This window comes from Helicoverpa zea, chromosome 6, assembly GCF_022581195.2.
Source record: "Helicoverpa zea isolate HzStark_Cry1AcR chromosome 6, ilHelZeax1.1, whole genome shotgun sequence".
Taxonomy (NCBI): domain Eukaryota; kingdom Metazoa; phylum Arthropoda; class Insecta; order Lepidoptera; family Noctuidae; genus Helicoverpa; species Helicoverpa zea.
In genome coordinates, this window is record NC_061457.1 from 12,568,506 (window position 1) to 12,580,975 (window position 12,470).

The 12,470-nt window shown below is 35.4% G+C and overlaps 1 protein-coding gene across 4 annotated transcripts in view; it reads left to right on the forward strand.

The window, feature by feature from the left end:
* The window catches only part of LOC124631002 (integrin alpha-PS2), a 104,759-nt gene that overhangs the window by 24,131 nt on the left and 68,158 nt on the right, over positions 1-12,470 (forward strand). For all 4 annotated transcript variants that reach the window (XM_047165075.1, XM_047165077.1, XM_047165076.1 and 1 more), the window contains exon 2: positions 11,686-11,852. In XM_047165075.1, the coding sequence (XP_047021031.1) occupies positions 11,686-11,852 (167 nt within the window). The remainder of the gene's footprint in view (positions 1-11,685; positions 11,853-12,470) is intronic.

The following is a 12,470-nucleotide window of genomic DNA, read 5'->3' on the forward strand; positions in this document are numbered from 1 at the left end:
AGAAAAAGAAAGCCAACAAATAGAGAAATAACTCATTCACAGCTGGAAACATGTTTCAAATTCAACCGCTCGTGTACAAACAGCCTAACAGAATATTTCTCAAAGCGAATGTTTCGATCTCGAGCATATAAGGCTGGTTACACACGGGTGGTCTAGTAGTTGACGGTTTATTACTGCACAATAAACAAGTCAAGTGCGAGTGCAACATATATTACTGAAGTTAGCTATCGTAAACGCGTTACGATAAAGTTTGGTCTGATTTATAAGCGACTAGCGATTTCGGACGCTTTTAGCGGGTTTAAAACTTTAGGAGTAGAAGTAACTCTATCGTATTTTCTTGATTAACTACTTGGAGAATACAAGAATTAAGAAAATGAATTGGTTGGTTTCTGAGCATTCTATCTGTGGTTTATTTATTAATTAAAAGAACTTTCCCCCACCATATTTGAATATAATAGTATCATCTACTTTCTTGGCAAATAGCTGTTGAGAGTTTGTTAAGAAAGTTGCTTTAGTTTCCGATTAATATAAAACATAGTCCGAACAAATGTATGTATGGGATTTTCCATTAGTTAATTATGTACCTTCTCACAGACATTCACGTACTTATCAGAAAATTCACAATGTTTAGAAAACCGCTGAAACCCCATCACTTGAACCACACCATATATGGTGGCATTAATCCACTAATTATTTTGTAGTTGCCTAGAATCTGTGTTGATGTTAAATTAAGATAAGCTAATAACGAGAGGCTGGCCGTCGCGATAATATCCATATTTAAGCCTCGCTACTTTATCACTTACATCGGGTTACCGTGAGATAAGTGCTAAGTTATTTATGAGAACTTTACTTAGCTTCGGTATGTTATAAGTTAGGATATTCATTCAGTAATCTGTGGTTAGGGTAGCCGTGACATTATGACTTTGATCCAATTTCATTATTATTTCTGGATTCGTATCGGTTCTATTTTAGAATTATATGCTTGGTATATCTAAAATTTTGTTTAAGTAGTTGTAATTTAAATGCTCTGTCTACTGCTACTACTATTGATTAAACGCTTTCTCTTTCAATGATATGTCGCTATATCAGCCAACACTGTAGTGTTCTAATTCGTAAATTAAGATCAGTCTTAAAACAAACACTGCCAGGCTCGTAATAAGTACTACACCAACCATTCGTTAATTACATAATTATGCAAACACATTTTCCCTTAACTATTGTTGTTCACATAACAATCAATTAAGCCTAAGTTCCTTACAATAGTTACCTAAAGTCTTGGGCAAGAGCCCTTTCCATCGACAGAAGGTCGTCCACACACCCACGCTTTGTCGCAACGACAACTGATATTTCTATCTTAGCCTCATTAATGTGAACCTACACGTTATTCTGAAGCCCTTACTGGTTTTATTGGGCCATGAGATGCGATCTTTTGGGCTATTTGGTCGTAATGAACACTTCTTGAAAGCAGCTTTAGATTTTATGCGATCTTTGATGACGTAGTTCAAATTGTTTGAATGAAATGATGTCTTGATTGGATCGTTTACGGAGATATTTCCAAGACTGACTTCTGAAGACTTTACAGAGAGATATAATTATGTCTTTAAAATTAAGACATTAAAGTATTTCTGATATTAGTATGTCCGATAATCGAGATAGAGATGATTGATCATTTTCCTGGCATCATAAATGTAATTGACAAACTTTATACAACTTTATTGGTGTCGCTTAATTAGAGATAAAATCAAGACTCGTCAAAATTTACACCACGCTCAAAATATTTACGAGCACACATCTCCATAACATATTACACTACTGTTATACCATATTTCATCTTTTGTACTAAACTATTATGTTATACTAGCTTTTGCCCGCGACTTCGTTTGCGTGGAAAAGTGACTTGCAGATTTTTGGTTTGACAAATAGATGGCGCTATATGTCCGGAAAAAAAATATTTTTACATTTTTTTGTAATAAAAACTATCCTATGTCCTTTCTCAAGTTCCAAACTGTGTCTGTTCCAAATTTCACACAAATCGGTTCAGTAGTTTAGGCGTGAAGAAAAGACAGACAGACAGACAGAAAGACAGACAGACAGAGTTACTTTCACATTTATAATATTAGTTAGGATTATATTATTTGATTACATACATGATTTGATTTACACATATTTTGATCACGACAGTAGTCTAAAGAGCCATATGACGCCTGCGCAAATTCGTATCATCTAGTGGGGTCCTAATAAAAATGCGTCCTACGCTCCGCTTGACTTTCTCTACCATTTGCATTTTGGTTGCTCTTGCGCAAGTGTACCGTCACATGTTATTTGATACGTTTGTATGTATTGTGTACTTTGTATTGTTTTGTGTATCAATTGTTGTGTTACTGTGTATGTTTGTCTTAAGTTATTGCTTTTTTATAAGGTTGTTTTTGTTTGAATTGCTGATGTGTGAATAAGGGCTGGGTTATCTGTTTGTGTGGTCTAGGATTATGTTGTTGACTTGATTATGGGTGTAGAAATATTTTCTTGTGGGTTTTGTGTTTACACCTAGGTATGCAGTTTTACTATGACATCTTTTGTTGGTGTACAATGATCTGCATTAGCTTACATTCATAAGCTCTCGTCTAGAACAAAAATACTGACTCACAATATCTTCAAATTGAAGCTAATCTATGAATCACAAAACATTGATTTGCGACTGACTCATTCCAACGCTTTTTGTTGACACCTATAACAATCTTCACTTTTCACCAACCTTAGGGCCAGTTTTAAAGGCTCCAGATTAAGTTATAAATAGAGAGATAAGAGACTGAGAGATAATGTCATGGATTTTTTTTATTTTGAATACTTTTCTTATGGCATCAGTCAGATAGCTATCTGGAACTTTCACTGGAACTTCTTAACTTCGCCTTTAGAACACAAACATACGAGTAGACAAGTTAGTAGTGAAGTGGGGCGCACCCTCGTCCCGTATCTCGCTGATTGTCTAAATGAGAAAATTGCAAGTAATCGGCGCAGGTGGTGCCACAATGGCGGAGAGCACGCGATATCTATTGTATATTGTGTGTTGCTAAATATTGTGCATTTCATTTGCATTGTGAAATGGTGCTTCTGAAGATTATACCATTATTTAAGCGGGGGTAGAATTTTTGAATATTATTTTGACTGTCGTACTAGCTGTGGAGAGTTTTCTATATTATTATGTGAATGTTGTCTTAGGATGATCCATTTGAGACATCCATGTATATCGATGTCATCATTTTGAGACCCAAGAAAATTTTTCATTTCAATCTTTACGAGCTAAGTAGATACGTATCATCAGAGAACTCTAGATTTCGCTCTCGATGTTTGTAGCATCCTATCGTATTCTTTGGTAGCCAGATTAGAAATTTTGTTTTACTACCTATAAATAAATATTAGTTTGTATGATCGTTCACACAAACATTAGCCGGTCTTTGTAAAATAAACACCATCTAATCTGGCTCCCAAAGAATAGAATTTCATTGAATCGTTCACAGCTGAATGATTGAAGACGTACAAATCATTCAATATGGCGAAGCCGTAGGAACAAGGAGGGACCGAATGATACCAACCTGATTTATGCTAAGCTTTTTTAATCAAAGCTCTACTCATATTACTAAGTATTTATTGAAGGCGTTAGTAGAAAGAGGGTGAATTACATATTATCAGGTAGCTGTTGGAGTTCATTCTAGCTAGCTTCCCGAGGGAACTATAAGTAAACCCTATTAAAAGTAGCCTATGTTCTATCTCAGGCCCTATTACTACTAACGTATGTACTACATTGTATTAAATTCGACTGAGTAGTTTTGGCGTTGTGTGAAATCACGATAATGAAACAGATTTACCTACGTTTTCATGTAATAATATTAGTAGATACCTACTTAGGTAACGATGGCAAGTTCATTAAAATTTATTCTTGTGGGATTCTGGGCTCAAAGTTTACTGCAGTAAATAAGTACATATTTGAGTTTTCCATCAATAATTCTTCCTAGGTCCTTAACCAATGTAACTGACCACAATAACATATAACACCAGAACACATAGTTTTGAATTTAAACACTGCAACGTTGCAGCTGTTTTAAATGCAGGGCACGTGCATATCGCATGGCAATTGAATGCACCTGTCGCGGTCTTCAAAGCGTTACTCTGCATATGTCGCGTATTGTGGAACAAAGTATAAGGACGAGGTTCGATTGCTATGCAGAAGACCAGCTGTAGTTGGTTTGACACTTTAATAAAGTCTAAAGTATTTACGAGTAGTAGTAGCTATGTTTATAGGGTTTAAGATTAGTGATCGTAAAAAATTAAGTGGTTAGACGATATGTACGTGATTTTGATTCAAAATTAAAGAACAATGTCAGACGTCCATAGTAACTTAGGCTCAATAAAAATATTTCATGTACAGTGAAAATTGTTACAGTTTTTTGTGTAGTTTAATGTCAGAAGCTTTTCTATGTTTTCCACTTTTGCATTGAACTTCTCAAAAACAAATTATTCCAAATTATTAAAACGAAAAACCTGAACTCGATAAACAAAATAATTACTTATTAAAATGATATTTTTTTTTGAAAAGTTCTAGATAACAATTAAATATTTTATAAGAAGTTAGTATTTTATATTTAAATTGTTGTAGTAAAGAACTTTGTGTCCGTAAGAATTTAGTTTTAAAAGTTGATTGGGTGGGCCGAAACCTGACATTGTTCTTTTGACACTTTTCAGGCCTCAAAAATAGTTGCCCTCTTCCTTTTAACTACTCACACGCTACAATGATTTCTGATATACGCGACCATTTTTGAGATAGGTAATCAAACGTTACTTACCGGTGATAGAATGATGTTTGATTGAGCAGTCCTTATAATTAAGCCGACTTTCTGAATTCAGCCGTAATTTCGTAAATGATCTCTCGCGAAAGAATAGTTACTAAAGTAATTACTTATAATTACATTATTTTCGCCAAACTCTCATCTACATTGCTAAACAATTTCTTATCTAGAAGCGCTCGTTACAGTGATGCAAGTTAATTGCAAACAAGACGATCTGATAGCGTGTGCCACATCTAGAGTCAATAGATCTGTTTCCTTGTTGCGCTAAATGAGGCTGAGAGTCTTGGATAAATACTGACATACATTTGTGAAGGGAAAATAGAGGATTTTATACTATGTTCTGTTGTTCTACTTTTGGAATCGTGCTACTAGTGTGACGTTTCATAGAAGCCTGCAAAGGCCTATTTGATATAAAAAAGTTTGACTTTGTACTCTGAATAGTTTTTGCCAGCGGTCCTCCTCCTTTTTGCCGGTAGTCCTGTGGGAAGATTTTCAAACCAGGTTACAAAGTAGCCTACTCATAGCCTTTATCGATAAATGGGTTATAGAATACCTACTAAAAGATTTTTCTAATCTCTCCAAGAGTTTTTTTTTTATTAATTTTAAACAAGGCTTACAGACTAATTACAAACTATGAGTATAAAAAAAAATTAAAACTAAACATTGCTAATAACAAGCCTCCACATATACATGTTATTATGTTAATTAGACGTATAACCTATGATGATTTTACATTATTAAACTATGTTTAGATAATGATTTTAGATAATTACAATAATAACACTACAGTTCGTGCGATAACGATACTTAGTTGATAAAAAAAAGAAAGAAATCAGTTTTCAAAAAAATTGTTTTGCTAAAATCCGCCTTGTCGTACTAGCGGATGTACAATAAAGATCAATGTTCAACTCATGGGGTAGTTTGTTGAAGCTTGCCGTGCTCCTAGCAAAGAAACAAGCTACTGTGATTAGCGCTTTCAAGTCAACAAACAAGCTACCTACATAATAGAACTTCCCAGTGTTCATAAACAGACACATGACCTTATTTAAAGCCTCCTCCTTTTATGAAGTCGGTTAATAAATAAAGTACCCACAACAACTTATTATATTCTCATAAACATTTCATGATCTTTATAATATTATGCTGTCATCGTCTTATAAGACATGTAAGCATAATAATAATGTTGCCATATGTGATATGTCTACAATTGAGTTATGTACACGGAATGATAACGATTGTATGTCGCTTACATTGTTTCTTCTAATCTGTCGTTATTTACTTGGATAGGAATTTATATGAGTAACTTACCTGGTAATGTTTGATTGAGGTAAAAAATTTACTGAGGTATGGCAATTTTATCGTAATTGTAGTGTATTATTGTCGTTTCAATAATAAGTGTTTTGTATATTTATGTAGGTATATCTGTGTGTGGTTAAATTTGTTAACACAGTTATTAACTCGTACGTACAGTTCACTGTCTGCATTTTATGTGAAAACACTTGATTGTAAAAAGTTTAATACCAAAAGGTTAACCGTCTAAACTTCTAAGGCATGATTTACCAGAGATTAAAAATTGACATTAACCGCATAGGAGTATCTAACTATAGTAGGCAAATCAGCAGATGGTTAGTTATTGAGATCGTCGTAAAAGTGGCATTGAAACTTCAATTTCCCTCGTATGTACTTTGGTTTTTCAGTTAAATATGATTAAGTACACGTACGTATGAAACTAAGCAAATATACTTGTTTTTTGTAAATATGTTGTTTCTATAAGCAGTTATTTTCCTTATTTTTCCCTATTGTCCCTAAAGAGTTCTACTTTGAATCTTAGAGAATGTCGTCATCCAAATTGCAGAAGTATTTGGCTCGACGCACGATTTGCTTCGCTAATTGACCAGTTAGCCGGGACAGACGGACAGACACGTCATATTGTGGTTTTTATACTGAATCGTTATTTGTTTTAGCAGTAACTGTAATGATCTAATTCTAGTGTATAAGGATAATGGTTTTATGAATGAATTTGTTTGTATGTGTGGCTTGTCTAGGTATTGTTTACGTTTTGTTTTGAGTGCAAAAAATTTGCTTTTAATGGAATTCATTGAATAGTGTTTATTTTTAAATTTCGTGAGAATTGGTTAAGGTAAAATCTAATGGGTAGGTTCGTATAAGTAGGTGATATACTAATATTATTTATATTTTACTATATAAATACAGAAAAAATACTTGAAAAGTACACTGAAACATCGCGTCATTCTTCTATGCCGAATTAAATGCGTCACATTGATTTAAGTACTAATTCACATAACCAGTTATAGACAATACAGTACACTGAGTCATGGCGAATCAAATGTTTCATTCATTAAAATCTATCAAGCTCATTGTCTACACAAAAATATGATCCACTTTCTTTTACTCTAAAAAACACCATAGGTAAAATTCGGTCAGGAGGAAACATTTTTTGCTTGTTTGTTTGTATCTTGAAGGCTCCGAAACTACTGAACGATTTGAAAAAATCACTGTTGGATAGCTACACTTTTCCCGAGTACCATTGGCTGTATTAGAAGCCGCGGTAAAACGGCTTGCTTCTTATGATTTTGTAATCGTACCACGTAAACAAAACCTTTTGTAAGTACAGTAACACCGACTAATCTACTTACAAGTTTAATAGATAGGTAAGTAGATATACATCTACCGTTATTAATCTTTCAGATCATTTCTCGGGAACATTATCTATTATTAACAGTGTGTCCGTAGTAATTGATGTTCAGCTATTGTGTCTATTGAAGCTTGAGCACAATAATCGCTGATGAGGTGCTGGACTGCTTCTGATGCAATGTGCGTGATTAATTGTGAAGCTATGGTGGTGATATGGAGTTTAATATGGTATGTTTTGATGTAACGACGTTTGGTCAAAAGAAAAATTCGTGATTTTCCAAAAATATTGAGCCATGATGGAAGTAGGTATTATTACCTACATACGTCGTCAGTGTTATTAAATTCAAGACGCGTAATTTATTGATTTTGCATAAGAATGTAATGTATGACTGCATCTGCTAAAATATTGAGCCAAGATTGTCGAACGTGAAGGATATTGAAGTCAAGGTGTGTTAAAAAGTTTTTTGATGCTACCAAGTTTCATTAAAATTGATCCTATACTTTTAGGACATAAACCGTACACACTTTTTCATTTATAATATTACTTAGGAAGTATTATATAATCCATTTAACTGAAACAACAGTTAAAGCCAAGCAAATCCAGTCATGTACTCGCTACATAGGATTAGTCGCGCCACGCCCGCCTGTCGGAAACGCTTTTATAGCTGAACCGTTTCATCGCTGCGGTTAAACTTAACCTAGCTAGGTTGTACATTGTTGCTGTGAAAAATGTATTAAGGAATTGTAGGTTTTTTTTCTAGATGTTTATTTCGTATCAGAAATATATCCTTGGGATACAGGGATAAAATCTATCGCGTAGGACACACGATTAGAGATAATGTTGAAATGTCAATCCATCTTCACCGGAAAAGTAGCTTCCTTTATCCTTTCTCAGGATTCGGCTGCAATTGGTTTAGTAGTTTTGTAGCACGTGATATCCTAACAGATAGCCAGACAGAGTCACTTTCGCCGCCTCTCTATTGAGTTTTGAAGAATGATTTTGTGGTGAGCGTCTGAATAATCTTCTTTAGGAGAAATAGCAGAAAAATCTTAATACATAAATTAATGCTTATCTTTTGAACTTTAATGAAGATTTTATAAGGATTTTATAAGTTGACCTGTTTAGTTACCAATCTATACAAAACAATGTTCTCACAAAAAACAAACAATTTCTGAATAAATATTTTCCGACCACTCATGTCAACCCTACCACTGACGGGATTAACCCGTGCAATGTGCAATGTGCAAATGTACGCACCTGCTCACATACTCGCAGATTACACTCGCGATACGGCGAACGGAAACACAAACGTCGATAATGTTTGACAGTTACTGCAACGTAGTGTAAACTTTGTAAGGACTGTTGATACTGGTAGGGTTAATATTATCTTAGCCTAGTTGAAAGATCAATCTATACTGTAGTTCTTTCAGGATGAGGGTAAACCGTAGGAACAGACATAGACTGTCATACTTCTAAACTAATATAACAATGAGGAAAGAGCCTTTTGTTTGTACATATGGCTCCGAAACTGCTCAGCCGATTTGAAAAATTCATGAAACATTAGAAAGCTACACAATCCCCGAGTAACATAGGCTATATTTTATACCGGTACAGGCAGTAGTTTCCACGGGACACGGGTGAAACCGCGACACAGACCTAGAACCAAACCTACCATTATAAGTTCGTTTTTTTGCACATTTTTTGGCATTCTACAAAGATTGCGTGTCAAACTTGGGGAAGTACCAGGTGCCACACATACATGACAAACAAACAAGTAAGTAAGTAGTGTGGTAATTACATCGGGGACAGAATTAGGGCCGACAGGTGAGTCACCCGGCGCCCGGCGCCTGGTGTCCGTGGCGGTATGCCAGCACCTGCTAGTGGTGGGTGATTCCTTTTGTGCCGATTGTGGTAGTGACAGTTTTGAAGGGTTGGTATTAGTAATTGAGAATTGATAGCTCATTGGATTGTCGCTATGTGAATGGAAAATGAGTTGTTTCGGAAACGTTCTCGCCAAATGTTTTTGTGGCGGGAAGGCGATGTGTAAATGAATGAAATCTGTACGGCTATTACAAAGCTAAAGAGTTTTAGTTTTTTTGTTGGAATGCACTCATCTCAGCTAAGTAGGTATTGACTAGTTTCTAGCCTTGTGCGCTCGTACTTTTCTAGTGTTTTAAAATAAAACCATTCAATAAAAAACTGTTTTTTTTTTTTTTTACTTTTCAAAGCCTAACTGGAATTTTGTTATTATTATTTCTTTCTTTTAATTACGAAACCTCTATTTATTTTACACCTTCTACATTCCATCTAAAGTTCAACAATAATGTTCAAAACTGTCACCTCACCGTGTCCCGGATCCCCCACTCGTGATAAGCTTCGCCGTCTATTCCCGGCGCCGGAAAGGGGACTATTTCCACCATGCTATTTCTGCACCTCCTACCTATGAGGCGTGTGGATACTTTGATGTTTCACTGTCGTGTTGTATGCAGGCATTTAGGTAAATGGTTTATGGAAAAAGTAGAAACTTTCTTTGATATTATGTTGAATTGATTTAGTTTATAAGATTCTGGTTGTAAATAGGTAATCTTTAATAATATAATACTTGAGGAGAGTGTAACTTTGTCATTCTGTTGGCCTTTCAAGACAAAACTAAAAAATAAGATTTTAATTTAATTTAATTAAGTAGGTACTTTATTCAAAGTAGGCTGAAAATCCGCACTTTTTGAAGGTCAAAACAAAAGACAGCCCCCAAAGCGCCCGCCCTCCATTACCAGATAGATTCCCAGATAGTCTAGTCGAGAGCCTGAGATCTTTTAACCGGCTGTGTAAAGTGGGTTTCCCAGGACCCGAATATTCGACCACAGTAATCATTTAAATACTTTTTTATCATATCACCTTGCACTGTATGACATCTTAATCGTTTAAGAAAAACATACCTCTCAATAATCAGTTGTTATTGTCATGTTATTCAGCTTTATCTTCGGAACTATTTCTGGCAATTACTTAATAAACAAATATTCTAGTTAATACGTTATTTATGTAAATATTTATTGACGACATTGCTTTATCGGGCTCGTTACGGATTTTCAAACTATCAAACTGCACTAGTTATCAGCAGGTTCATAAACTTGGGAATAACCCGTTCATAGCCGATATAATTTTGGAATGTTCTTTATAAATCGATACGCCTCTACTATTGTAAAAAAGAGGAAACATTGTGTTTGTTGGTAAATGCACCGAAACTACGGAATCGATTTGAAAAATTCTTTCACTGTTGAAAAGCTACAGTCTTTCCGAGTAATGTAGGCTTTATTGTATCCGAGTACGGGCCGTGGTGTCCACCACGAAACCGCGGGAAAACGGCCAGTAAAATAAGAAAAAAATCTGCCGATCAATACAAAAATTAAGAAGAAAACTGTCTAGCAAAAGCTACACACCCAAATTCATAATAAACCGCAGAAGTAAATCCGTAACGTATATGACATCACACAAACAAAACGTCACCCATGACTCAGGGTATAGAAATACAATTTGGCGAGGTACCCGACCGGGATTGAACCCCGGACTATTTGCGTTCTGGCGCCGTGCCAACGTCGTCTGATGGCTGACCCGTTTCCTGGCCGATGGTGTGATTGCTTTGTCCTGCTGGTTATGGAGTTCTATGGGGGTAATGTTAAGTATTGTGTGGCTGGGAATGGAGTAGTATAGCGTAGATCATAATCTTGATATTGGCGGTGGCTTTTTGATAAGGTTCAAAGTTATATATAGATTGATATGTACTGGTCGAGTCAAATATTTTTCTGACTTAACATCAGTCGAAATGTAGTAACAATGGCTAACTTACCCACATGTTGTTATTTGTATATTATAATCTCCGAAATAAAAGGTGAGTTGACATTGATGGAATTGATTTTAACTGCACACACACAGAGACAGCTGAAAATATCGTGGCAACAACTTTATATACGTCAAAATTAGGACTACCTTTGCTTACTTTATCCATAGATACTAGTAAAGTGTGGATAGGTAACGTATTAAATGTTACTCAGTAGATCACTGAAGGGCAGGATGGCATTTTCTATAACCTTTTCCATGCCTACAAACTTCATCGTCAAGGCTACACCAACAAATCCAAACCACACTAACTCCTCTTACATATCTCTTTAACTGAACCACCTTCTTTTCCAGGATCCTGGTGGGTGCTCCAGAAGACCAGCTGTATTCCGTGTACGATTACAACGTGACGCGACCTGGTACGGTCTACCGCTGTGACCCTGGCTTCCGTAACTATGGTGCTGAAGGGAACGCACGGGCTCTCGACAGGTGCAGTCCTATGCACTTCGATAAGAACCCAAGTAAGTATTTTGATTGTTTTATTGGATTTTTTAATATTGTGTGTGCAGTTAGACGTCTGTCATACAGAGTTTAGATAGAATCGGGTCAAAAAAACTGGAAAATTGATTGCTTTTACCATCATCACTATTTAAGCTACAAGCAAGTGTAAATACAATTAAGTGTGTGTAAATTAAAATTAAATACTAGAGTATATGAGAGCCAAACCATGCTGCGTCGATCCCAAATAAAAAATTGGATAAGGATAGGATTAAAACTAGAATACATCTGACATGAATTGAAGCCCACATTAAGTCAGCAGTGTTAAATATGCCAGAATTAGGGGTGAATAGGTAAAATCAAGATATGGATATAAAACTATACAGGAAAAAAATGCGTTTTCGGCCCCAAATGCGATAAGGGCAGGCGTTATCCAAAGATTAAATCTTGCACAAATAACAATGAAAAGAACCCGTATTGCAATAAATTACCGCAGTAACATAAATTTATGCGCTGACTTTGTTCACCTTCATCTCAACTATGACAACATAATGTTAAATAAATTATGACATGAGATCATGCAGCACATTATATGATGATATCAGAAAAACTATAGTTGATTACCTCGATGATTTAGTCGT